The sequence below is a fragment of the Heptranchias perlo genome, unplaced genomic scaffold (genome assembly GCF_035084215.1).
Source record: "Heptranchias perlo isolate sHepPer1 unplaced genomic scaffold, sHepPer1.hap1 HAP1_SCAFFOLD_265, whole genome shotgun sequence".
Classification (NCBI taxonomy): Eukaryota; Metazoa; Chordata; class Chondrichthyes; order Hexanchiformes; family Hexanchidae; genus Heptranchias; species Heptranchias perlo.
This window is the reverse complement of record NW_027139277.1, coordinates 393,265-420,960: the sequence shown is the minus strand read 5'-3', so window position 1 is coordinate 420,960 and position 27,696 is coordinate 393,265. Positions and strand designations below refer to the sequence as shown.

The 27,696-nt window shown below is 52.0% G+C and overlaps 1 protein-coding gene across 3 annotated transcripts; it reads left to right on the top strand.

Annotated features, from left to right (window-relative positions):
* Positions 1-8,342: 8,342 nt before the first annotated feature.
* Positions 8,343-26,264, top strand: LOC137310606 (mas-related G-protein coupled receptor member A1-like). 3 transcript variants are annotated; one of them, XM_067978336.1, is made up of 2 exons: positions 8,343-8,684; positions 23,556-26,264. In XM_067978336.1, exon 2 carries the CDS (start codon positions 23,634-23,636, stop codon positions 24,630-24,632), a length of 999 nt encoding a protein of 332 aa, XP_067834437.1. In that variant the 5' UTR covers positions 8,343-8,684; positions 23,556-23,633; the 3' UTR covers positions 24,633-26,264. The 3 variants fall into 3 exon arrangements, with proteins under 3 accessions (XP_067834437.1, XP_067834436.1, XP_067834435.1); XM_067978335.1 differs by lacking the exon at positions 8,343-8,684 and adding an exon at positions 17,458-17,592; XM_067978334.1 differs by lacking the exon at positions 8,343-8,684 and adding an exon at positions 18,594-18,688.
* The last annotated feature ends 1,432 nt before the right edge of the window (positions 26,265-27,696 follow it).

The window sequence follows — 27,696 nt, the reverse complement described above, 5'->3', positions numbered from 1 at the left end:
CGGATGTCTGGATCTGGTTGGAACACATGAAGGACTATGACGTCCTCCTCCCCTCCCCTCCCCTCCCCTCCCCTCGTCCAGGAGCGCCCTGGGACGCTAAGTTAACCCCCTGGGCTTCTCTTCTCCATTGCAAACACAGCCCCTGTCCCCTGCCCCCTCCGCCGAGACCTCCAACTACCAAGAGCGAGGAGCTCCTGGACTATTTTGTCACTCGGATCGAGGCCCTCCGTTCGGCTGCCTCTGCCGTTCCACTCCCGCACCCCCCCCCCGGCCCACCGAGCCAAACTTCCCCTCCGGTTCTCCTCGCCCAGAGGGGCCTAGCTCTGAACTCGCACCTTTCTCTCCCGTCCCCCCTCGTGTCCTCTCCAGGGTTACCTTGACCTTGAGACCCGCCTCCTGCTCCCTCGAGCCTACGCCTCGCCTCCATCGTCCAGCTGGGTGGAACTGCCCTCGTCTGGTTCCGTCCGTCTCCATCCAGTCGTAGCCAGAGAATCACCTGCAATGGCGTCTCTTCCCCGCTCCTGCACCGTGACCTCTGGAGACCCCCTGAGGATCTCTCCTTGGGACGTTTTACTACGTTCGAGGCGCAGAGTAATTCCAAATGGTTGTTGTTTCTCTCTCTCTTTCTCACTTTCTCTCTCTCTTTCTCACTTTCACTCTCTCTTTCTCTCTCCTTTTTCTCTCTCTTTCTCACTTTCTTTCTCTCTCTCTTTCATTCTCTCTTTCTCTCTTTCTTTCTCGCTCTTTCTCTCTCTTTCTTTCTCTCTTTCTCTTTCTTTCTTTTTTTCTCTCTTTCTCTCTCTCTCCCTTTCTTTCTCTCTCTCTTTCTTTCATTCTCTCTCTCTTTCTCTTTTTCTTTTTCCCTTTCTCCCTTTCTTTCTCTCTCTCTCTTTTTCTCTCTCTTTCTCTCTCTCTTTCTTTCCCTCTCTCTCTCTTTCTTTCTCTCTCTCTTTCTTTCTCTCTCTCTTTCTTTCTCTCTTTCTTTCTCTCTCTCTCATTCTTTCTCTCTCTTTCTCTCTTTCTTTCTTTCTCTCTCTCTCTCTTTCTTTCTCTCTCTTTCTCTCTTTTTCCCTTTCTCCCTTTCTTTCTCTCTCTCTTTTTCTCTCTCTTCCTCACTTTCACTCTCTCTTTCTCTCTCCTTTTTCTCTCTCTTTCTCTCTTTCTCTCTTTCTTTCTTTCTCTCTTTCTTTCTCGCTCTGTCTCTCTTTCTCTCTCTCTTTCTTTCTATCTCTCTTTCTCTCTTTGTTTCTCTCTCTCTTTCTCTCTTTCTTTTGCTCTTTCTCTCATTCTCTCTTTCTCTATCTCTTTTTCTCTCTCTTTCTCTCTTTCTTTCGCTTTTTCTCTCTTTCTCTCTTTGTTTCTATCTCTCTTTCTCTCTTTGTTTCTATCTCTTTCTCTCTTTCTCTCTCTATTTCTTTCTCTCTCTCTTTCTGCCTTTCTCTCTCTCTTTCTTTCTCTCTCTCCCTTTCTTTCTCTCCTTCTTTCTCTCTCTTTCTCTCTTTCTTTCTCCGTTTCTCCCTTTCTCTCTCTTTTTCTCTCTCTTTCTCTCTTTCTCTCTCTCTTTCTTTCTCCCTCTCTCTTTCTTTCTCTCTCTTTCTCTTTTTGTTTCTATCTCTCTTTCTCTCTTTGTTTCTCTCTTTCTCCCTTTCTCTCTCTCTTTCTTTCTCTCTCTCTTTCTCCCTTTCTCTCTCTCCCTTTCTTTCTTTCATTCTCTCTCTCTTTCTCTCTTTCTTTTTCCCTTTCTCCCATTCTTTCTCTATCTCTCTTTTTCTCTCTCTCTCTCTTTCTTTCTCTCTCTCTTTCTCTCTCTTTGTTTCTCTCTTTCTCTCTCTCTTTCTTTCTCTTTCTTGGCTACTGCCCTAATGCCCTGCCCAGTGGGCCCCCAACATGGCACCACATGGTGACAGTTGGATTTGGGGACCTCCGTGTCGGACAGTGTCCAGCTGTTTCCGGGCGTCTGTAGAGCGCCTTTCAAGAGTTACATCGATGATGCATGGAAGTTTCCTGGGTGGGAAGGTGGTGGAGGTTCTTGGCTGGTTTCTGCCCTCAACCAGAATGGGACCAGGGGATGAGGGACTTCAGTTATGTGGAGAGAGAGACTGGAGAAACTGGGAATTGTTCTCCTCAGAGCAGAGAAGGTTAAGGGGAGATTTCCCAGAATGGGACCAGGGATGAGGGACCTCAGTTATGTGGGAGAGACTGGAGAAACTGGGAATTGTTCTCCTCAGAGCAGAGAAGGTTAAGGGGAGATTTCCCAGAATGGGACCAGGGGATGAGGGACCTCGGTTATGTGGGAGAGACTGGAGAAACTGGGAATTGTTCTCCTCAGAGCAGAGAAGGTTAAGGGGAGATTTAATCGAGGGGTTCGAAATCAGGAGGGGTTTCGAGAGAGTAAATAAGGAGAGAGTGTTTTCCAGTGGGCAGGAGGGTCGGGAACCAGAGGACACAGATTGAAGATAATCGGGGAAAGAGGGGGAGACGAGGAGAATGTTTTTTTACGCAGCGAGTTGCGATGATCTGGAATTCGCTGCCTGAAAGGACGGTGGGAACAGATTCAATAATAACTTTCAAAAGGGGGAATCGGAGAGATACTCGAAGGGGGAAAATTTACAGGGCGACGGGGGGAAAGAGCAGTGGGATTGATTGGAGAGCTTTTTCAGCGAGCCAACACAGGCACAATGGGCTGAATGGCCTCCTTGCGAGCTGCATGATTCTATGGTTCTATAATTTTGAATTCATTGCTACCAATTAGACTGACTCATGCTGTTGATACACTCCGGGAAATTGTGCAATCTGTGCATTCAGCTGATTGGAGTCACTCTTCTGGACAGGAGTCTGAAGCTCGAGCCCAGGCTTTTGCGTGAGGTTGAGATCTTCAAGTCAAAACGATAACGTAGGGAATCAAAGGCACAAAAGTCATCATTCTAATTATGTTGCGTTTAATCGTAAAATGTGCAATTTTTTACGGGTCTTTTTAGCATCAAAAACTTTACTTTGGGGCATTAGAAATTTCAGTTACTGAGGAAAAAAATGGCGCATGAGTTTTTTTTTCAGAAAGTACTTTGAATACTTGATTGCTCACTGCTCCATCCTTGATTGGTCGCCTTGAATCGTTTCTCATGGGCAGTTCTCTTGCCATTTGTTTTACTCTGGTTTATAATCAAGGCTGTGCGGACTTGGAAAAAATGTAACATTGAAACTGTGACGAAAGCATGGTAGGCAAAAGTTTGAAGGTGTGACAACAAATACAACCTGCATTTATATAGCACCTTTTAATGTAGTAAAACGTCCCTAGGCGCTTTGCAGGAGCGATTATCAAACAAAATTTGACACCGTAAGGAGATATTAGGACGGGTGACCAAAAGCTCGGTCAAAGAGGGAGGTTTTAAGGAGCGTCTTAAAGGAGGAGAGAGAGGCGGAGAGGTTTAGGCAGGGAATTCCAGAGCTTAGGGCCCAGGTACGGCCGCCAATGGTGGAGCGATGGAAATCGGGGGATGCGCAAGAGGCCAGAATTGGAGGAGGGCAGAGATCTCGGAAGGTTGTAGGGGCTGGAGGAGGTTACAGAGATAGGGAGGGAGGGTGAGGGCCATGGAGGGATTGGAAAACAAGGATGAGAATTTTAAAATCGAGGTGTTCCCGGACCAGGAGCCAATGGAGGTCAGCGAGCACAGGGGGTGACGGGAGAACGGGACTCGGTGCGAGTTGGGATACGGGGGGGGGGGGCAGAGTTTTGGATGAGCTGGAGTTTACGGAGGGGGGAGATGGGAGGCCGGCCAGGAGGCCATTGGAATAGTGGAGTCTGGAGGTAACAAAGGCACGGATGAGGGTTTCAGCAGCAGATGAGCTGAGGCAGGGGGCGGAGACGGGCGATGTTACAGAGGTGGGAGTAGGCGGTCTCGGTGATGGAGGGGAGACGGGGTCAGAAGCTCATCTCAGGGTCAAACAGGAGGCAGAGGCTGCGAACGGCCTGGTTCAGCCTCAGACGGCGGCCGAGGGAGAGGGATGGAGTCGATGGCGAGGGAATGGAGTTTGCGGCGGGGGTGGGCGGGGTGGAGATCCAAAGACAATGGAATCGGTCTTCCCAATATTTAGCTGGAGGAAATTCCGGCTCATCCAGATAGCGTGACAGCAAACGGGAGATGGTGAAAGTGTGAATGTGCGAAGGGACGATTGTGACCACAAGTGTGTGTGTGTGTGTGTCAGTGAACGTGTGTGACAAGTGGCCGGGCTAATTCTCCTGCGGGGTTGGAGGCAGACAGCCCAGACACGTTGGGAAATTGTCTCAGTTGGTCAACGCCTGCCTCTCACAGTGCTCACTCATCGTGAAAAGTGAAGCCACAAGGACGAGAGCTTGCTGTAATATCTGTGACACAACACCCACCGAGTGGGCCATTCCCCAGTCACGTGCGTAGATGGGGACAGGGTGTCGACATACGAGACAAGGTTACAGATCATCTTATAGCCAATGTGGTCAACTCTTCCGAGAGACTTTACCATTGGTTTTGCAGATCGAATTTCCCCCCTTGGCGACCTGGGATTTCCCCCGCATCTCCCCCCGCCATTTTTACTGTTTTTTTCCGGAGGGGGGTTCTCGTTCCCACAAAACCTCGGCTCAGGCCGTCGTTTACTCCGCGTGTAAGCAGCTCGCCAAGGCTTCTTCGACAGCTCCACCCGAACCTGCGACCTCTACCGCCCAGGAGGAGCAGGCACATGGGGACAACACCACCTGCACGTTCCCCTCCGAGTCACACACCATCCCGACTTGGAAATATATCGGCCGTTCCTTCACGGTCGCTGGGTCAGAAATCCTGGGACTCCCCGACCGAACGTCACTGTGGGAGAACCTTCACCGCACGGGTTCAAGAGGGTGGCCCATCACCACCTTCTCAAGGGGCAATAAATGCCCTTAAGATAATGGGATTTGTTATAGAGTGACTCCCTTTGGTAACTGGTTTGCGGGTGCCCAATTGTGCATGTCCACCTGCCCTCCGACAGTGCGGCGCTCCCTCAGTACCGACCCTCCGACAGTGCGGCGCTCCCTCAGTACCGACCCTCCGACAGTGCGGCGGTCCCTCAGTACCGACCCTCCAACGGTGCGGCGCTCCCTCAGTGCCGACCCTCCGACAGTGCGGCGCTCCCTCGGTACCGACCCTCCGACAGTGCGGCGCTCCCTCAGTACTGGCACCAGGGATTGTCGGCCTGGACTGAAGGGACTCAAGGTTCTCGAGTGGGGCTCCAACAGATGACTTTCTGACTCAGAGGCGAGGGAGACAGTACTCCCGATCGAGCCCCGTAACGTGTGCTTATTTGCATATATATCGGAAACAGGGACATAGGAACAGGCGAAGGCCATTCAGCCCCTCGTGCCTGCTCCGCCATTTGATAAGATCATGGCTGATCTGTGATCTAACTCCATATACCTGCCTTTGGCCCATATCCCTTGAGCTAGCACCAATTGCCGTTTGCGGAAGAGAATTCCAAACTTCTACCACCCTTTGTGTGTAGAAATGTTTTCTAATCTCGCTCCTGAAAGGTCTGGCTCTAATTTTTAGACTGTGCCCCCTACTCCTAGAATCCCCAACCAGCGGAAATAGTCTCTCTCTATCCACCTGACCTTAATATCTTATAAACTTCGATCAGATCGCCCCTTAACCTTCGAAACTCCAGAGAATACAACCCCAATTTGTGGAATCTCTCCTCGTAACTTAACCCTTGAAGTCCGGGTATCATTCCAGTAAACCTACGCTGCACTCCCTCCAAGGCCAGTATGTCCTTCCGAAGGTGCGGTGCCCAGAACTGCTCACAGGACTCCAGGTGCGGTCTAACCAGGGTTTTGTGTAGCTGCAGCATAACTTCTGCCCCCTTGTACTCTAGTCCTCCAGATATAAAGGCCAGCATTCCATTAGCCTTCTTGATTATTTTCTGCACCTGTTCATGACACTTCAATGATCTATGTACCTGAACCCCTAAGTCCCTTTGGACATCCACTGTTTTTAACTTTTTACCATTGAGAAAGTACCCTGTTCTATCCTTTTTTGATCCAAAGTGGATGACCTCAAATTTGTCTACATTGAATTCCATTTGCCACAGTTTTGCCCATTCACCTAATCTATCAATATCTCTTTGTAATTTTATGTTTTCATCTACACTGCTTACAATGCCGCCAATCGTTGTGTCATCGGCAAACTTAGATATGAGACTTTCTATGCCTTCATCTAAGTCGTTAATAAATATTGTGAATAATTGAGGCCCCAAGACAGATCCCTGCGGGACTCCACTAGTCACATCCTGCCAATGTGAGTACCTACCCATTATCCCTACTCTCTGTCGCCTTTCGCTCAGCCAACTTCCTAACCAAGTCTGTACTTTTCCCTCGATTCCATGGGCTTCTATCTTAGCTAACAGTCTCTTGTGTGGGACCTTATCGAATGCCTTCTGGAAGTCCATATAAATAACATCCATTGACGTTCCCCTGTCCACTACTTTAGTCACCTCTTCAAAAAATTCAATCAGGTTTGTCAGGCACGACCTACCTTTCACAAATCCATGCTGGCTCTCTCTGATTAACTGAAAATTCCCGAGGTGTTCAGTCACCCTATCCTTAATTATAGACTCCAGCATTTCCCCCACAACAGATGTTAGGCTAACTGGTCTATAATTCCCTGGTTTCCCTCTCTCTCCTTTCTTAAGAAGCGGAGTGACATGTGCAATTTTCCAATCCAGAGGGACAGTTCCTGAATCTAGAGAACTTTGAAAGATTATAGTTCGGGCATCTGCAATGTGCTCACCTACTTCCTTTAAAACCCTGGGATGGAAACCATCTGGTCCTGGGGATTTGTCACTCTTTAGTGCTATTATTTTCTTCATTACTGTTGCTTTACTTATGTTAATATTATCGAGTCCCTGTCCCCGACTCAATATTAGTTTTCTTGGGATTTCCGGCATGCTCTCCTCTTTTTCTACTATAAATACTGACACAAAGTAATTGTTCAACATGTCCGCCATTTCCCCATTGTCAATGACGATATCCCCACTTTCAGTTTTGAAGGGGCCAACACTGCTCCTGACCACCCTCTTTTTCCTCGTGGAACGATCAAAGTTCTCCGTATTGGTTTTGATATCCCTTGCAAGTTTCTTTTCATACTCTCTTTTTGCAGCTCTTACTATCTGTTTTGTGGTCCTTTATTTCGAATTAATATGTTGTGCAAGACGCCCGTTTGTTGTTTACGACCAGTTATCTTGATTTTTGCGGTCAAACTAGTTTTTCAACCATGTCAAGTGCAAAGACAACGTTTCCCATTCAATTTTGCTATGTAAACAGTCACGGTGTCATTGTGGAAGTTGCCCACTCTCCCCTGAGGGGGTCAGTGCTCCTGAATTGCTGGCAGCGATGGATTGAGGCATGAGCAATGGTCTGAGCTGGATTGAGCTCCCCTCTTGTGAAGATATCTGCTCGTAACCAAGAAGGGAAATGCTGCTGTGGTTGTCCTTATCTGCTCGCGATTGAAATTTGGCTTGAGAAAGTTTGATCTTTGTGATTTTCTAATCTCGAACTCTCTGCAAACCAACAGAAATTCTGAAGCAGCCTCCCCCAATTATACAGCACCGACATAGCAGTACAATGTTCCCAAGGTTGCTTCTCAGGAGCGATTATCAGACATAAGGAGATATTAGGACAAGCCACCAAAAGCTCAGTCAAAGAGGGAGGTTTTAAGGAGCAGAGGGAGAGAGGCGGAGAGGTTTAGGGAGGGAATTCCAGAGCTTAGGGCCCAGGCAGCTGAAGGCACGGCCGCCAATGGTGGAGCGATGGGAATTCCGGGGATGGGCAAGAGGCCGGAATCGGAGGAGGGCAGAGATCTCAGAGGGTTGGAGGAGGTTACAGAGATAGCGAGGGGGGAGCAAGGGCCATGGAGGGATTTGAACACAAGGATGAGAATTTTAACATTGAGGTGTTCCCAGACTGGGAGCCAATGTGGGTCAGCGGGCACAGGGGGTGATGGGTGAACGGGACTCGGTGCGAGCTAGGATACTGGGGGCAGAGTTTTGGATGAGCTCAAGTTTATGGAGGATGGAAGATGGGAGATCGGCCAGGAGAAAATTGGAACAGTCGTTCAGATCCAAATCACTGAACGGCATCAGTCTTGGTCGCACAAATAGATGTTCACAGAGAAAGAGAGCAATATCATCTTATAGCAGGGTCAGTACTGAGGGAGCGTCGGAGGGTCGGTACTGAGGGAGCGCCGCGCCGTCGGAGGGTCAGTACTGAGGGAGCGCCGCGCCGTCGGAGGGTCAGTACTGAGGGAGCGCCGCGCTGTCGGAGGGTCGGTACTGAGGGAGCGCCGCGCCGTCGGAGGGTCGGTACTGAGGGATCGCCGCACTGTCGGAGGGTCGGTACTGAGGGAGCGCCGCACTGTCGGAGGGTCAGTACTGAGGGAGCGCCGCACTGTCGGAGGGTCAGTACTGAGGGAGCGCCGCACTGTCGGAGGGTCGGTACTGAGGGAGCGCCGCACTGTCGGAGGGTCAGTACTGAGGGAGCGCCGCACTGTCGGAGGGTCGGTACTGAGGGAGAGCCGCACTGTCGGAGGGTCGGTACTGAGGGAGCGCCGCACTGTCGGAGGGTCAGTACTGAGGGAGCGCCGCACTGTCGGAGGGTCAGTACTGAGGGAGAGCCGCACTGTCGGAGGGTCGGTACTGAGGGAGCGCCGCACTGTCGGAGGGTCAGTACTGAGGGAGCGCCGCACTGTCGGAGGGTCAGTACTGAGGGAGCGCCGCACTGTCGGAGGGTCGGTACTGAGGGAACGCCGCACTGTCGGAGGGTCGGTACTGAGGGAGCGCCGCGCTGTCGGAGGGTCGGTACTGAGGGAACGCCGCACTGTCGGAGGTGCCGTCTTTCGGGATGAGACGTTAAACCGAGGGCCCCGTCTGCCCCTCTCGGGTGGATGTAAAAGATCCCACGGCCCACTATTGGAAGAAGAGTTCTCCCCGGTGTCCTGGGCCCCGATATTTATCCCTCGACCAACATCACTAAACAAAAGCAGACGATCTGGGTCATTTATCACATTGGCCGTTTGTGGGATCTTGCTGTGCGCAAATTGGCCGCCGCGTTTCCCACGATGCAACAGTGAGCACACTTGAGAAGTACGTCATTGGCTGTGAAGCTTTGGGATGTCCTGAGGGAGTGAAAGTCTCTGGCTATGAGTTTAATCCTCCAACAAACGTCACGAAAAAATAGATAAGCCGTCCATCTCATTGCTGTTTGTACGAGATCTCTGTTAACGCCCCCACACTTGAAAGTCACCGGCTGCATGTGGAAATGATTTTGGTTGCCTCCGCACTGTCTCTGAGATGCCAACTTGTGATTGTGTTCAATCATATTTGCTCATCGTTATCTCCCCGAAACAGCGAGCTCTCTCAACTTCCTCATTCCAACCTCAACTGGTTCCCAGCGAAGAGCAGAACTGGTAAATAATGTCGACAATCGTAGAGCTAACGGGAAGAGCTCTTTCAGTGAAGAGACAGGACAACACGATGCCCATTAACGTAGTAAAACGTCCCAGGGGCGCTTAACAGGAACGTAAATCAGATAAAATTTAACACCGGGCCACATAAGGAGATATTAGGACAGGTGACCAAAAGCTCGGTCAAAGAGGGAGGCTTTAAGGAGCGTCTTAAGAGAGGAGGGAGACACGGAGAGGTTTAGGGAGGGAATTCCAGAGCTTCGGGGCCCAGGCAGCCGAAGGCACGGCCGCCAATGGTGGAGCGATGGGAATCGAGGGGGATGGACAAGAGGGCGGAATTGGAGGAGGGCAGAGATCTCGGAGGGTTGTCGGGGCTGGAGGAGATAGGGAGGAGGAGCCATGGAGGGGATTTGAAAACAAGGGTGAGAATTTAAAAATCGAGGCGTTCCCGGACGGGGAGCCAATGTCGGTCCAGCGAGCACAGGGTGGGGTGATGGGTGAACGGGACTTGGGGCGAGTTGGGATACAAGGAAGGGGGAGGGGGGGGCAGAGTTTCAGATGAGCTGGAGTTTCCGGAGGGTGGGAGATGGGAGGCCGGCCAGGGGGGATCATTGGAATGGTCCAATCAGGAGGTGACGAAGTTCACGGATGAGGGTTTCAGCAGCAGATGAGCTGAGGCAGGGGGCGGAGACGGGCCATGTTACAGAGGTGGGAGTGGGCGGCCTTGGCGATGGAGGGGAGATGGGGTCAGAAGCTCATCTCAGGGTCAGTGGCCTCGGGAGAGGGATGGAGTCGGTGGCCTAGGGAACGGAGTTTGTGGCAGGGAGGGGGGGGGCCAGTGTGCACCCCACACTGATCAGCGTTGAGACCACCTCTCCCTACTCTTTTGATGTCAGGACTGTGGACGATGCTCGACGGTCTCAGGCCGAACTTGGCGTACTGGGGGACAGGACTCCTGTCTATACGGACAGGAGGTTATCTCATGAGGAAGAGTTGGACGAGTTGGGCCTGGAGTTTCGAAGAATGAGAGGCGATCTTATTGAAACATTTAAGATCCTGAGGGGACTCGAAGGGGTAGATGCTGAGAGGACATTGTGGGAGAGACTAGAACTAGGGGCCAGAGTTTAAAAACAAGGGGCCTCCCATTTAAGACGGAGATGAGGAGAAATTTTATCTCTCAGAGGGTGACTCCCTTCCCCAGAGAGCGGAGGAGGCAGGTCAGTGAATATTTGGATGGCGGAGTTCGATAGATTCCTGATTTACAAGGGAGCCAAAGGTTGTGGTCAGTAGATGGGAAAGGAGGGTTGAGGTCACTATCAGATCAGCCATGATCTTATCAAATGGCGGAGCAGGCTCGAGGGGCCGAATGGCCTTCTCCCGCTCTTAATTTGTATGTAAACGGTCATGTGCAATGCCGTAAAGTGAATTCTAGAGCAAAGAGGTCATCTGACGATAAGGGCCAAAGCAAACTATTTCATCCTTGCACAAGACCATGCCCAGGCCTCAATTGCCAATCTGCGTCCAGTTTCGACCTCCTCACATTTTTTTTTATTCGTTCATGAGATGTGGGCGTCGCTGGGCGAGGCCGGCATTTATTGCCCATCCCTAATTGCCCCTTGAGAAGGTGGTGGTGAGCCGCCTTCTTGAACCACTGCAGTCCCGTGTGGTGAAGGTTCTCCCACAGTGACGTTCGGTCAGGGAGTTCCAGGATTTTGACCCAGTGACGATGAAGGAACGGCCGATATATTTCCAAGTCGGCATGGTGTGTGACTCGGAGGGGGACGTGCAGGTGGTGTTGTCCCCATGTGCCTGCTGCCCTCGTCCTTCCAGGTGGTAGAGGTCGCGGGTTTGGGAGGTGCTGTCGAAGAAGCCTTGGCGAGTTGCTGCAGTGCATCCTGTGGATGGTCCACACTGCAGCCACGGTGCGCCGGTGGTGAAGGGAGTGAATGTTTAGGGTGGTGGATGGGGTGCCAATCAAGCGAGCTGCTTTGTCCTGGATGGTGTCGAGCTTCTTGAGTGTTGTTGGAGCTGCACTCATCCAGGCAAGTGGAGAGTATTCCATCACACTCCTGACTTGTGCCTTCGAGGAGCAGAGACTTAGGGGGTGATCTTTTCGAGGTCAATAAAATGGCGAAGGGACGAGATTGTGTTCCAGTTAACAGTTGGTTCCAATGGGTGGGAGAGGACCCGAGCTCGCAGTTTGAGGCCAGGCCCAATTTGACGTCAGGAGGTGGTCCTGGCCCCCAGAGACCAGTCGGCCGCTGGAAGAGGCTACCGGCTCGTGCGGTTGGAGGCCGACTCGCTGAAGCCCTTCGAGCGAGACCTGGGCCTCTTTCGGGCTCGGGCGGAGATGGGCTCGTACAAGAGGTCGACACCGCGTGGCGATATCAGGGCCAGGATGGTCTCCTGGGCTCGTTTCGATCGTCTGAGGGAAAGTCGGAGAGGAATTTCCCAGGGTTTCCCACCCCCCGACTCGGCCTAGGGGGGGGTTTTAATCTGGTTTTTGGACCTCCCACAGGAGATCGTGTAGTTTCAGGATGGGACGGGGAGTGTGTATTTATTGCCAGACTCAAGCTATCGCAATTGTTTTGGGACAGGCTGGATGGACCAAAGGGTCTTTTCCTGGCCGCCAGTGTGTGTGTTTGCATGGAACCTGGTGTCCTTACCCTGTCTGGGCCTAGACGTGACTCCAGTCCCCAAATACGGTCCTAGGCCCAACCATCTTCAGCTGCTTCATCAATGACCTTCCCTCCATCATAAGGTCAGAAATGGGGATGTTCGCTGATGACTGCACAGTGTTCAGTTCCATTCGCAACCCCTCAGATAATGAAGCAGTCCGAGCCCGCATGCAGCAAGACCTGGACAACATCCAGGCTTGGGCTCATAAGTGGCAAGTAACATTCGCGCCAGATAAGTGCCAGGCAATGACCACCTCCAACAAGAGAGAGTCTAACCACCTCCCCTTGACATTCAACGGCATTACCATCGCCCAATCCCCCACCATCAACATCCTGGGGGTCACCATTGACCAGAAACTTAACTGGACCAGATACATAAATACTGTGGCTACGAGAGCAGGTCAGAGACTAGGTATTCTGCGGAGAGTGACTCACCTCCTGACTCCCCAAAGCCTTTCCACCATCCACAAGGCACAAGTCAGGAGTGTGATGGAATACTCTCCACTTGCCTGGATGAGTGCAGCTCCAACAACACTCAAGAAGCTCGACACCGTCCAGGGCAAAGCAGCCCACTTGATTGGCACCCCATCCACCACCCTAAACATTCACTCCCTTCACCACCGGCGCACCGTGGCTGCAGTGTGGACCATCCACAGGATGCACTGCAGCAACTCACCAAGGCTTCTTCGACAGCACCTCCCAAACCCGCGACCTCTACCACCTAGAAGGACAAGGGCAGCAGGTACATGGGAACAACACCACCTGCACGTCCCCCTCCGAGTCCCCCACACACACACAATCAGCGACTGGGACGTGTATCGGCCGTTCCTTCACGGTCGCTGGGTCAGAAATCCTGGGACTCCCCGACCGAACGTCACTGTGGGAGAACCTTCACCGCATGGGACTGCAGGGGTTCAAGAAGGAGGCCCATCACCACCTTCTCAAGGGGCAATAAATGCCGGCCTCGCCCAGCGATGCCAATGCAACCTCGAGCAGGAATTGGGATGAAATCTGCTCTCGTAGCTTCCAAGTAACTCCGCCCCACCTGGAAAAATATGTTACCGGCTTTCCCTCGCCATGTCTGCTCATTTCAGACCCCACATCCTCTCCGTCACCAAGACTGTCTACCTGCAACTCTGTGACATCAATTGTCGGAGATGCCGTCTTTCGGGACGAGACGTTAAACCGAGGGCCCCGTCTGCCCCTCTCAGGTGGATGTAAAAGATCCCACGGCCCACTATTGGAAGAAGAGCAGGGGGGAGTTCTCCCCGGGGGTCCTGGGCCCCGATATTTATCCCTCGACCAACATCACTGAGAAAACAGTTATTTCAACTCATGTACGAGATTGCTGATAACAAGCTGACATTTCAAAATTACTCTGCATGTGAAACACTCCAAAGTACTCTGAGATACCAAGTTGAGATACCAATGCAGGTTCACCTCCTTATCTCTCTGAAGCACTGAGCTCTTGTAGACTGCACCCTTCAACCACAGTTAGTTCTCAGTAAAAACACCAATGTACCTTTCGAGAAGGAAATCTGCCATCTTGCCTTCAGCTGCTTCATCAGTGACCTTCCCTCTATCACAAGGTCAGAAATGGGGATGTTCGCTGATGACTGCACAGTGTTCAGTTCCATTCACAACCCCTCAGATAATGAAGCAGTCCGAGCCCGCATGCAGCAAGACCTGGACAACATCCAGGCTTGGGCTCATAAGTGGCAAGTAACATTCGCGCCAGATAAGTGCCAGGCAATGACCATCTCCAACAAGAGAGAGTCTAACCACCTCCCCTTGACATTCAACGGCATTACCATCGCCGAATCCCCCACCATCAGCATCCTGGGGGGTCACCATTGACCAGAAACTTAACTGGACCAGATACATAAATACTGTGGCTACAAGAGCAGGTCAGAGGCTGGGTATTCTGCGGCGAGTGACTCACCTCCTGACTCCCCAAAGCCTTTCCACCATCTACGAGGCACAAGTCAGGAGTGTGATGGAATACTCTCCACTTGCCTGGATGAGTGCAGCTCCAACAACACTCAAGAAGCTCGATACCATCCAGGACAAAGCAGCCCGCTTGATTGGCACCCCATCCACCACCCTAAACATTCACTCCCTTCACCACCGGCGCACCATGGCTGTGCTCTCTTTCTCCTCTGTTTCTCCTCCCCCTCTGTCTCCTTCTCCCTTTCTCAACTTCTCCATTTCTCTCCTATTCCCTGTCTCGCTCCCTATCTCTACCCCCTTTCTCTCCCTCTCGCTCTCTCTCTCTGTCTTTCTCGCTCCCAAACTATCTCTCCCACTTTCTCTCCTTCTCGCTCTCTGTCTTTCTCTCTCCCAAACTATCTCTCCCTCTCGCTCTCTCCCTAACTATCTCTCCCCTTTTCTCTCCTCTATCTCTCCTCTCCCTCTCTCTGCTTCTCCTTCTCCCTTTCTCTCTCCCTCTCCATCTCTCTCGCCACTCCCTCTCGCCCTCTCTTTCGCCCTTTGCCTCTCTCTCTCTCGCTCTCTCTCCCGCTTCGGGTCTCTCTCTCCCTCTCCCTCTTCCTTTCTCTTCCTCCCCTTTGCTCCCTCCCTCTCCCTCTCTCTCTCCCTCTCCCTCCCTCTCCCTCTTCCTCCCTCTCTTTCTCGTTCATTTCTTCCCCTTGTCTGAAGACGGTTCTGCTGCTGACAGACGATGGAACTTCCAATTGGTGCGGTTGTCCCTTCTCAAGCTTCAGGTAAAACGGGGCAAGATGTACCACCTCACCAGATTAACAATAGCCCCATGGAACCCATGGCACCTCCAACTCAGTCTGAGACCATCTGGTCAGCACCTAGAGCTTCCTCGAGACGCCAATCTTTGGGCAACGTCATAAAGAAAGACGTGTCTTGCCTGCTCTGCGACGTACTTATTGAGAAAAGAGGGAGGAGCCGCTGAGTTTCCATCGAATCATCGAAAATTAACCGCCATTCGGCCCGTCTTGTCCGTGTTGGCCGAAAATGAGCCACCCAATCCAATCCCCCTTTCCAGCACTCGGTCCGTAGCCCTGGAGGTCCTGGCTCTTCAGGTGCACATCCAGGTACTTTTTGAAATGAGTTGAGGGTCTCTGCCTCTCCCACCCTCTCAGGCGGTGAGTTCCAGACTCCCACCGCCCTCTGGGTGAAAACATTTCTCCTCAGCTCCCCTCTAATCCTTCTACCAATTACTCTAAATCTATGCCCCCCCCCTGGTCACTGACCCCTCCGCTAAGGGAAATAGGTCCTTCCTGTCCACTCTATCTGGGCCCCTCGTAATTTTATACACCTCAATTAAATCTCCCCTCACCCTCCTCTGTTCCAAAGAGAACAACTCCAGCCTATCCAATCTTTCCTCACAGCTAAAATTCTCCAGTCCTGGCAACATCCCCGTAAATCTCCTCTGCACCCTCTCTGGTGTGATCACATCCTTCCTGTAATGTGGTGACCAGAACCGTACGCAGTACTCAAGCTGTGGCCTAACTAGTGTTTTATACAGTTCCAGCATAACCTCCCTGCTCTTATATTCGATGCCTCGGCTAATAAAGGAAAGTATCCCGAATGCCTTTTTAACCACCTTATCTACCTGTCCTGCTACCTTCAGGGATCTGTGGACATGCTCTCCAAGGTCCCTCACTTCCTCCACACCTCTCAGTATCCTCCCATTTATTGTGTATTCCCTTTGCCTTGTTTGCTCTCCCCAAACGCATTACCTCACCCTTCTCCGGATTGAATTCCATTTGCCACTTTTCTGCCCACCTGACCAGTCCGTTGATATCTTCCTGCAGTCTCGAGCTTTCCTCCTCACTATCAACCGCACGGCCGATTTTTGTATCATCTGCAAACTTCTAAATCAAGCCCCCTACATTCAAGTCCAAATCATTAATATATACCACAAAAAGCAAGGGACCGAGTACTGAGCCCTGCGGGACCCCACTGGAAACAGCCTTCCAGTCACAAAAACACCCGTCGACCATTTCCCTTTGCTTCCTGCCACTGAGCCAATATTGGCTCCAACTTTCCACATTCCGTTGGATCCCATGGGCTTGTACTTTTTTGACCAGTCCGCCATGTGGGACCTTGTCAAAAGCCTTGCTAAAATCCAGGTAGATGACATCAACCGCGCTGCCCTGATCGACCCTCCTTGTTGCCGCCTCCAAAAAATTCAATCGAGTTCATCAAGTTTAGTTGCATCTTGGCGAATAGTTAAGTTTATCTTAAGGCTGTCGCTGCAGTGATAAGACAAAGAAGCCAATTGGCTAACAGATGTGTCTTTAACATCACAAAGACCTCCCAAGGTGCATCTCAGGAGGGTAAACCAGAAGAAATTTGGCAGCCATTTAAGGAGATATTGGGAGACAGGTGACCGATAGCTCGGATATAGACCTGAGTTCAGGAGCAATACTTCCGAGGCAGAGGCCAGTTACTTTCCTCCATCTCAAGGCTGGAACCTGCTTTGCCTTGATATTGGGTTCCAGACACTCGCTCCCTCTCGCCGCTGAGTCCGAAGTTCGTGAGTTTGAGACCCCACTCCAGAGACTCAAGCCCCCGTAAGCTAAGGCCAGCGCTCCCCGGTTGGCCAGTACTGAGGGAGCGCCGCACTGTCGGAGGGTCGGTACTGAGGGAGCGCCGCACTGTCGGAGGGTCGGTACTGAGGGAGCGCCGCACTGTCGGAGGGTCGGTACTGAGGGAGCGCCGCACTGTCGGAGGGTCGGTACTGAGGGAGCGCCGCACTGTCGGAGGGTCGGTACTGAGGGAGCGCCGCACTGTCGGAGGGTCGGTACGGAGGGAGCCCCGCACTGTCGGAGGGTCGGTACCGAGGGAGCGCCGCACTGTCGGAGGGTCGGTACTGAGGGAGCGCCGCACTGTCGGAGGGTCGGTACTGAGGGAGCGCCGCACTGTCGGAGGGTCAGTACTGAGGGAGCGTCGCACTGTCGGAGGGTCAGTACTGAGGGAGCGCCGCACTGTCGGAGGGTCGGTACTGAGGGAGCGCCGCACTGTCGGAGGTGCCGTCTTTCGGGACGAGACATTAAACCGAGGCCTCGTCTGCCCCTCTCAGGTGGATGTAAAAGATCCCACGGCCCACTATTGGAAGAAGAGCAGGGGGGAGTTCTCCCCGGGGTCCTGGGCCCCGATATTTATCCCTCGACCGAACATCACTAAAAAAAACAGATGATCTGGGTCATTTATCACATTGCTGTTTGTGGGATCTTGCTGTGCGCAAATTGGCTGCTGCGTTTCCCACAATACAACAGCGAGCACACTTCAAAGATAATAGTCCTCCATTGGCTGTGAGATGTGTCTCCACGGCTCGAGAGGGTTCTGGTGATTTTAGTGTTAATTGTAATGAGCTTCAGAAAGGAAATCACTAAATTCGGTGGTTGCAGTCTCACTGAGACACGGAACGTGAAGTGGAGGAGAGATCGGAGCAGTGAGAGGGATCTGCCAGTCCGAAGGTCAAACCAGCTTCTCTCAGGGGTCTGCGTTAAACGGGGAGAGGGTCCAGTCTGTCCCATGCCGTCTGGAGTCGGGTCAGGCACTGTTTGTTGGTCAGAGCTGAGGTGTCGGAGAATTAACACTGTTTATGAAATGTACTGAATCAGAGGGAGAGGGTGAGGCAGAGATGGACAGAGGGAGGGAGAGGGAGATCGGGAGAGAGAGAGGGAGAAAGAGAGAGAGAGGGAGAGACAGAGGGGGAGAGAGAGAGAAAGAGAGTCAGAGAGAGCGCCAGAGAGAGAGAGAAAGGGAGAAAGAGAGAGACAGAGAGAGAGGGCGAGGGAGAGAGAGAGAAAGAGAGTCAGAGAGAGCGAGTGAGAGAGAGAGAGAGACTGAGAGATACAGGGAGAGACAGAGAGGGAGAGAGAGAAAGAGTGTCAGGGAGAGCGAGAGAGAGAGAGACTGAGAGATACAAAGAGAGACAGAGAGAGGGAGAGAGACTGAGAGACACCGAGAGAGACAGAGAGGGAGAGAGAGAGAAAGAGAGAGAGAGAGAGAGGGGGAACGAGAGAGAGAGAGAGAGTTACAAAGAGAGACAGAGAGGGGAGAGAGAGAAAGAGAGTCAGAGAGAGCGAGAGAGAGAGCGAGAGACTGAGAGACAGAGAGAGAGAGAGAGAGACTGAGAGGGACAAAGAGAGAGACAGAGAGATACAGGGAGAGACAGAGGGGGGAGAGAGAGAAAGAGAGTCAGAGAGAGCGAGAGAGAGAGAGACTGAGAGACAGTGAGAGAGAGACTGAGACGGACAAAGAGAGAGACAGAGCGAGAGAGATAGAAAAAGATAAGGACAGAGAGATAGACAGAGAGAGGGAGCGAGACAGGGAAACAAAGAGAGAGAGACAGTCAGACAGAGACACAAAGCGAGAGATAGTGAGAGAGAGATGGAGGGTGAGAGACCGAGAGAGAGGGAGATGGAGAGAGAGAGAGAGAGACACACACAGAGAGAGCTAGATAGAGAGACAAAGAGAGACAGAGAGGGAGAGAGAGAGAAAGAGAGTCAGAGAAAGCGAGAGAGAGAGAGAGAGACAGAGAGGGAATTAGAAAGCAGAACCTCGAAGGTAATAATCTCTGGATCAATATCTCAGCCAATGCCCAAATTGGCATTGGGTCAAACAGATCGGAGAGTTCAATGTGTGACTCAAAGATTGGTGTGGGAGAGAGGGGTTTCGATTCATGGGGCACTGACCCCAGTACTGGGGGAAAGAGGGAGCTGTTCCATTGGGATGGGCGCCATTTCACCCGGGCTGGGACCAGCGTCCCGGCCAGTCGAATAACTGGGGCGGTCGGTCGGGCTTTAAACTAAAACGGGCGGCGGGGGAGAGGGTAAATTTAGAAATCTAAAGGGAACAGTCAAGGCCACACAGCGCGGAGTAACGATTTGAGTGATGTTAATCAGAGTGTGTCAGGAAGGAACCGAGAGCTTCACAGTGAGAGTTCACCAGTGACTCAGGTCACATCAGGGAAGAACAGTAAACAGTTAAAATGCAAGTCTCTTTATCTGAGTGCCCAAAGCATTCGTAACGAGATAGAGACAGAGACGGAGATAAATTGGCTCGATCTGGTGGACATTACAGAGACCTGGTCGCAGGGCGACCAAGGCCGGGAGCTAAATATTCCAGGGTCCTTGGCTTTTCGAAAAGACAGGCAGAATGGAAAAGGAGGGGGTGTAGCCCCTGATAATAAAGGATGAGATAAGGACAGTAGTGGGAAGGAATCTTGGCTCGGCAAGATCAGGATGTCGAACCGGTCTGGGTGGAGATAAGGAATAACGAGGGACGGTAAACACTGGTGGGAGTAGTTTGTCGGCCTCCGAGCAATAGTTCTACTGCTGGACAGAGTATTAATCAAGAAATAATCGGAGCTTGTAACAAAGGTAATGCAGTAATCACGGGGGGGGGGACTTTAATCTTCATCTGGACCGAGCAAATCAAATTGGCAAAAGTAGTTTGGAGGAGGAGTTCATGGAATGCATTCGAGAGGGGTTCCTAGAACAATACATGGTGGAACCAACCAGGGAACAGGCTATTTTAGATCTTGTCTTGTGTAATGAGGCAGGGTTAATTCGTAATCTCACTGTGAAGGACCCTCTAGGGAAGAGCGATCATAATATGATCGAATTTCACATTGAGTTCGAGAGCACTTAACTCCGAAACTAGAGTCTGAAAATTAAACAAAGCTAATTATTTGGGTATGAGGGATGAGTTGGCTAAGTTTGATTGGGAAATTAGATTAAATGATATGACAGTAGATAAGCAATGGCAGACATTTAAAGAAATATTTCTTAATTCTCAACGGATATACATTCCATTGAGGAATGAAAACTCCACGGGAGCAGTGATCCATCCGCGGCTAACTAGAGAAATTAAGGATGGTATTAGATTAAAAGAAGAGGCTTATAATGTTGCCAAGAAGAGTAGTGAGCCTGAGGATTGGGAGAGTTTTAGGAACCAGCAAAGCATGACCAAAAAATTGATAAAGAGGGAGAAAATAGAATGAGAGTAAACGAGCGAGAAATATAAAAACAGATTGTAAGAGCTTCTACAAGTATGTAAACAGGAAGAGAGTAGCAAAAGTAAATGTGGGTCCCTTCGAGGCTGAGACAGGAGAAATTATAATGGGGAATCAGGAAATGGCAGAGACGGTGAACAAATATTTTGTATCTGTCTTCGCAGTAGAAGACACAAAAAGCACACCAGAAATAACGGGGAACCAAGGGGCTAATGAGAGGGAGGAACTTATAGTAATTAATATTAATATTGAAAATGTACTGGAGAAAATAACGGGACTAAAGGCCGACAAATCCCCTCGACCTGATGGCCGACATCCGAGGGTTCGAAAAGAGGTGGCTGCAGAGATAGTGGATGCATTGGTTTTGATCTTCCAGAATTCCCTAGATTCCAGAACGGTCCCTGTGGATTGGAAGGTGGCAAATGTAACCCCGTTATTCAAAAAAGGAGGGAGAGAGAAAACAGGGAACTACAGGCCGGTTAGCCTGACATCAGTCGACGGGAAAATGCTGGAATCCATTATTGAGGAAGTGGTAACCGGGCACTTAGAAAATCATAATATGATTGGGCAGAGTCAACACGGTTTTATGAAAGGGAAATTGTGTTTGAAAAATTTATGAGAGTTTTTTGAGGATGTAACCAGCAGGGTGGATAAAGGGGAACCAGTGGGTGTCGTATATTTGGATTTTCAAAAGGCATTCGATAAGGTGCCACATAAAAGGTTGTTACACAAGATAAGGGCTCATGGGATTGGGGGTAATATATCAGCATGGGCAGAGGATTGGTTAACGGACAGGAAACAGAGAGTAGGGATAAACGGGTCATTCTCGGGTTGGCGGGCTGTAACTAGTGGGGTACCGCAGGGATCAGTGCTCGGGCCTCAGCTATTTACAATCGATATTAATGACTTGGATGAAGGGACCGAGTGTAATGTCTCCAAGTTTGCTGACGATACAAAGCTCGGTGGGAGAGTAAGCAGTGAGGAGGACGCAGAGAGTCTGCAAAGGGATATAGACAGGTTAAGTGAGTGGGCAAGAAGGTGGCAGATGGAGTATAATGTGGGGAAATGTGAGGTTATTCACTTTGTAGGAAGAATAGAAGAACAGAATATTTTTTAAGTAGTGAGAAACTATTAAATGTTGGTGTTCAGAGGGATTTGGGTATCCTGGTACAAGAAACACAGAAAGTTAACATGCAGGTACAGCAAGCAATTAGGAAGGCAAATGGTATGTTGGCCTTTATTGCAAGGGGTTGGAGTACAAGAGTAAGGAAGTCTCACTACAATTGTACAGGGCTTTGGAGAGACCTCACCTGGAGCACTGTGTACAGTTTTGGTCTCCTTATCTAAGGAAGGATAGACTTGCCTTAGAGGCAATGCAATGAAGGTTCACTGGATTGATTCCTGGGATGAGAGGGTTGTCCTATGAGGAGAGATTGAGTAGAATGGGCCGATACTCTCTGGAGTTTGGAAGAATGAGAGGTGATCTCATTGAAACAGATAAGATTCTGAGGGGGGTTTGACAGGGTAGATGCTGAGAGGCTGTTTCCCCCGGGCTGGAGAGTCTAGAACCAGGGGGCATAGTCTCGGGATAAGGGGTCGGCCATCCTAGACTGAGATAAGGAGGAATTTCTTCACTCAGAGGGCTGTGAATCTTTGGAATTCTCTCCCCCAGAGGGCTGTGGATGCTCAGACGTTGAGAATATTCAAGGCTGAGATGGATGGATTTTTGGATTCGAGGGGAATCGAGGGATCGGGTGGGAAAGTGGAGTTGAGGTCGAAGATCAGCCATGATCTGATTGAAAGGCGGAGCAGGCTCGAGGGGCCGAATGGCCTACTCCTGCTCGTATTTCTTATGTTCTTAGAAAGATTGAGAGAGAGGCAGAAAGAGAGACAGAGAGAAACAGAGAGACAAAAAGAGACAGACAGGCAGAGAGAGATAGAGATAGAGAGAATGAGGGAGAGTCAGAGAGACAGACAGAGGGACAGAGGGTGAGGGACATAGAGTGATAGATAGAGAGCAAGATAGAAAGACAGAGAGAGACAGAGATAGAGGGACAGAGAGTGAGGGACATAGAGTGATAGATAGAGAGCAAGATAGAAAGACAGAGAGAGACAGAGATAGAGGCAGAGAGGGAGATACAGAGAGAGAGATCGAGAGAGAAAGAGACAGAGAGAGAGGGAGACAGAGCGAGAGAGACAGAAAGACAGAGAGAGACAGAGATGGAGACAGAGAGTGATGTACAGAAAAGGATATAGAGAGAGACAGGGAGACAGAGATAGAGAGAGAGGTAAATAGAGAGATAAATCGACAGACGGGGGAGAGAGAAAGAGACAGAATCGTAGAGGCAGAGAGACAGACAGTGATTGACAGAGAGACAGAGAGATAGATGGAGAGACATAGAGATAGATAGAGACAGAGAGACAGAGAGAGAGAGAGAGAGAGCAGAACCAGAGAGAGAGAGAGAGACAGAGCCAGAGAGTGAGAGAGACCAAGACACAGAGAGTGAGTCAGAGAGACAGAGAGAGAAAGAGACAGAGAGGGAGAGAGAGACAGAGAGGGAGCCAGAGAGAGAGAGAGAAAGAGCCAGAGCCAGAGAGAGACTGAGAGAGAGAGGGAGATAGATAGAGAGAGAGAGACAGAGAGAGAGAGAGAGAGGGAGGGAGAGAGAGAGAGAGAGAGAGAGCGACAGAGTGAGAGAGAGGGACAGACAGAGAGAGACAGAGAGAGAGAGAGAGGGAGAGAGAGGGAGGGAGAGAGAGAGAGAGAGAGAGAGCGACAGAGTGAGAGAGAGGGACAGAGAGAGAGAGACAGAGAGGGAGAGAGAGGGAGGGAGAGAGAGAGAGAGAGAGCGACAGAGTGAGAGAGAGAGAGACAGAGAGAGAGAGACAGAGAGGGAGAGAGAGGGAGGGAGAGAGAGAGAGAGAGAGCGACAGAGTGAGAGAGAGAGACAGAGAGAGAGACGGCGAGAGACAGAGAGACAGAGAACGAGAGACAGAGGGACAGAGAGTGATAGATAGAGAGAAAGACAGAAAGGCAGACAGAGACAGAGATAGAGGCAGAGAGGGAGATACAGAGAGAGAGAGAGAGGGAGATGGAGAGAACGAGATAGAGAGAGACAGAGTCAGAGAGGGAGATACAGAGAGAGAGATAGATGGAGAACGCGACAGAGATCGAGGGAGATAGAGCGAGAGAGACAGAAAGACAGACAGAGACAGAGTGAGAGGGAGGGACCGAGCGAGCGAGAGAGAGGGAGGGACAGAGGAGCCCATGATCCTCTCTGTCTGGGCCTGAATTTGACCCCAGCTCCCCCCCCCCCACTGAAGGTGAAAGGTCATGCCTGAACCCCACTGCCCATTGATGTCCCTGTTTTTGGTACCAGTGACCCTGACTGACCTCTCTCTCTATCCCTCCGCCAGGACTCCCAGTTACCGGGGTTGGGCCCTTGTCTTCGACCGCAGGCCGTGTCGGGGACGCGGACGGAGGGCGGCGCCGCCATGACCATGCTCTGCCGCGCCCAGCCTGCTTTCAACGTGTCCCTCAGCGGCGGGGCGACCAATGGGAGCTGGGAACACGAGGCGACCCACCACAAGCACTCCACCATCATCTCCGCCATGCTGATCCTCACCTTCCTGTTGGGGACCCCCTTGAACGGGGCGGCCCTTTGGGTGCTGGGCTACAAGCTGAAACGCAAGAACCGCTTTGTGGTCTACGTCCTGAACCTGGTGGTCTCCGATTTCCTCTTCCTCGTCTTCCAGGCCGCGCACAGCGTCTGCCTCTTCTCGGGGGTCAGCCCCAAGGCCCCGGCCCTCCTGGTCTTCCGCTCCCTGATTGTGGCCTGCAATGAGGCCAGCGCCATGCTCCTGACCTGGATCAGCGTCGAGAGGTTCTTCTCCGTCGCCTTCCCCGTCTGGTGGCGGGTCTGCCGCACCAAGGAGTCGGCCGTGGCCGCGGCCTGGGCCATCTGGGCGCTCTCCTTCTGCCTGGGCGTGCTGTACGGGGCCATCCGCTCTCTGGCCAGCGGAGGGGGGGGAGGAAGAGTCCAGGATTCCCTGATCTCCGTTGAGTTCGTCCTGACGTTTCTGCTGCCCTTCCTGATCTTCACCCTCTCCAACTCCTTCATCATCTGCCGGCCGAGCCGGCCGAGCAAGAAGACCACCAAACTCTACGGAGCCATCACCCTCAACGCTGTCATCTTCCTCATGTGCTGGGTGCCTTATCACATCTTTGTCTTCGTCTACTACCGGGCCCTGCTGGACGGGAGGCCCGCGCAGTGCGCGGTGGGCTACTACGGGGCCTACTACTCCGTCTGCCTCCTGCACGTCAAGAGCTGCGTCATCCCCCTGATCTACATCTTCATCAGCAGCGAGCTGAAGATCAAGTTCCGCGAATCCCTGCCCAGCATCTTCGAGCGGCGGTCCAGCGAGGACTTCGGCCGGGCATCGCACGGCTACGACGTCGAGCAGTGCGCCCTGGGCACCAGCCCCCGGAAGTAGCGTCCGTCGTTCTCCCCTGCGGACCCCCCCACCCCCACCCCCCCGGCAAAGACGCGCAATGGGGGATTTGGGGGGGGGCGAGGCCCGGGGGGGGGGGAATCCTTGGCGGGGTGGGGGTACTTGTTCCCCGTCGCACGCGTTCGGGCGCCAACTGCCGAGTGGGGGCCTCTCAGGCGCTTTCTCCCGAAGCTCAAATTCAGGGCAGGCCTCCCTCCGACCCTCCGCCCCCCTCGAGGCTGTTAATAGGAACAGGAGGAGGCCATTCAGCCCCTCGAGCCTGTTACACAGGAACAGGAGGAGGCCCATTCAGCCCCTCGAGCCTGTTACGCAGGAACAGGAGGAGGCCATTCAGCCCCTCGAGCCTGTTACACAGGAACAGGAGGAGGCCCATTCAGCCCCCTCGAGCCTGTTACACAGGAACAGGAGGAGGCCCATTCAGCCCCTCGAGCCTGTTACACAGGAACAGGAGGAGGCCATTCAGCCCCTCGAGCCCGTTACACAGGAACAGGAGGAGGCCCATTCAGCCCCCCTCGAGCCTGTTCCGCCATCCAATGAGACCATGTCTGATCTGTATCTTAACCCCATTTACCCCCCTTGGTTCCCGAACCCTTAATCCCCCTCACCCAACAAAAATCGATGGATCTCAGGTTCGAAATTCCCAATCGACCCCCGGCCCCGACAGCTTTTTGGGGGGAGAGAGTTCCAGATTCCCCACTCCCCCTTTGTGTGAAGAAATGCTTCCTGACATCACCCCTGGACGGGCCCAGCTCTCATTTTAAGATTCTGCCCCCTTGTTCTGGACTCTCTCCCCCGACCCCCGACCAGAGGAAATAGTTTCTCTCCATCGACCCTATCGAATCCTTCAATCATCTCAAGCCCCTCGATTAGATCACCCCTCGATCTCCTACACTCGAGGGAACACAAGCCCGGTCTGTGCGACCCGTCCTCGGGATTCAACCCTTTTAGCCCCTGGTGAATCTGGGCCTCACCCTCTCCGAGGGCCGATATATCCTTCCTGAGGGGGCGGTGCCCAGGACTGGACATAGTATCTAACCAGATCTAACCAGAGCTTTATACAACTAACGAAACTTCAGCTCATCCAAAACTCCTGTTGCCCCCCCCCACCGATATCCCAACTCGAACCGAGTCCCGTTCACCCATCACCCTCTGTGCTCGCTGGACCGACATTGGCTCCCAGTCCGGGAACACCTCGATTTTCAAATTCTCCATCCTCGAGCTCAAATCCCTCCCGATCTCTGTAGCCTCCTCCAGCCCCCGACAACCCTCCGAGATCTCTGCCCCCCTCCAATTCCGCCCTCTTGTCCGTCCCCCACCGATTCCCATCGCTCCGCCATTGGCGGCCGTGCCTTCAGCTGCCTGGGGCCCCGAGCTCGGGAATTCGGTCCCTCAACCTCTCCGCCTCTCTCTCTCCCTCCTCCTTTAAGACGCTCCTGAGAACCTCCCTGATATCTCCTTTTTGAAAAGGGGTTGGTTTCATGAGTGCGGAGAATGGCAAATTGCTTTTGTTGGAGACTTTCTCGTGCGTCTTCTGGTAATTCTTTAATTTGCAAATGTTTCACGGTGATGTAATGGGAACTGTTGTGTTTTACGGCGAATAAAATATTGACTGATTATAGTGGTGCCTTTTGACATTGGGATATTTCATGATTTGCTGGTGCTGGTATCAAGAGCAATATTCGATTGAGTGCATACCAGGCCATGGAAAATCGAAGTCAATGGGGATCGAGGGGGGGAGAGCTCTCCAGTGGCTGGAGTCATGTCAAGCACAAAGGAAGATGGCCTTGCTTGTTCGGGAGACAAATCGTCCCAGAGGGTCAAAGGGCAGGGTCTCACCCAAACCCATTCCCACCCCGCCATCAGAGAGAGAGAGAGAGAGAGAGGGGTGTTATCAAGAGGGAATTCTTTCTGCTCAGGTCCGTCTGGTGAAAGCTTTTGGTGTCGAACCCATGGTGTAACTGCGTGCACCTCAGAGAAATGAGTCACACTCGATTGATTCCTGGGACGAGAGGGTTGTCCTATGAGGAGAGGTTGAGTGGAATGGGCCTGGAGTTTGGAAGAATGAGAGGCGATCTCATTGAAACAGATAAGATTCTGAGGGGGTTTGACAGGGTAGATGCTGAGAGGCTGTTTCCCCCTGGCTGGAGAGTCTAGAACCAGGGGCACAGTCTCAGGATAAGGGGTCGGCCATCCTAGATTGAGATGAGGAGGAATTTCTTCACTCGGAGGGTGGTGAATCTTTGGAATTCTCTCCCCCAGAGGGCTGCGGATGCTCAGACGTTGAGTATATTCAAGGCTGAGATGGATGGATTTTTGGACTCGAGGGAAATCGAGGGATCGGGCGGGAAAGTGGAGTTGAGGTCGATGATCGGCCATGATCTGATTGAATGGCGGAGCAGGATTGAGGGGCCGAATGGCCTCCTCCCGCTCTTCATTCGGACGTTCGTGTGAAGAGAGGTGAAGGTAAGCTGTCTCCAAAATGGAGGAAAAGAGAGCAAAATGGAGGGAAGGAAGATAAGAGACAGTCAATAACACATATATAGAAAATAACAGAGGGAGTGCCGCACTGTCGGAGGGTCGGTACTGAGGGAGCGCCGCACTGTCGGAGGGTCGGTACTGAGGGAGCGCCGCACTGTCGGAGGGTCGGTACTGAGGGAGCGCCGCACTGTCGGAGGGTCAGTACTGAGGGAGCGCCGCACTGTCGGAGGGTCGGTACTGAGGGAGAGCCGCACTGTCGGAGGGTCAGTACTGAGGGAGCGCCGCACTGTCGGAGGGTCGGTACTGAGGGAGCGCCGCACTGTCGGAGGTGCCGTCTTTCAGGACGAGACATTAAACTGAGGGCCCCGTCTGCCCCTCTCGGGTGGGTGTAAAAGATCCCACGGCCCACTATTGGAAGAAGAGCAGGGGGGAGTTCTCCCCGGGGTCCTGGGCCCCGATATTTATCCCTCGACCAACATCACTAAAAAAGCAGATGATCTGGGTCATTTATCACATTGCTGTTTGTGGGATCTTGCTGTGCGCAAATTGGCTGCCGCGTTTCCCACAA

What these genes read in the sequence shown, in the direction of transcription:
- LOC137310606 (XM_067978336.1), top strand. Translation starts at nt 23,634, where the DNA reads ATGACCATGCTCTGCCGCGCCCAGCCTGCTTTCAACGTGTCCCTCAGC.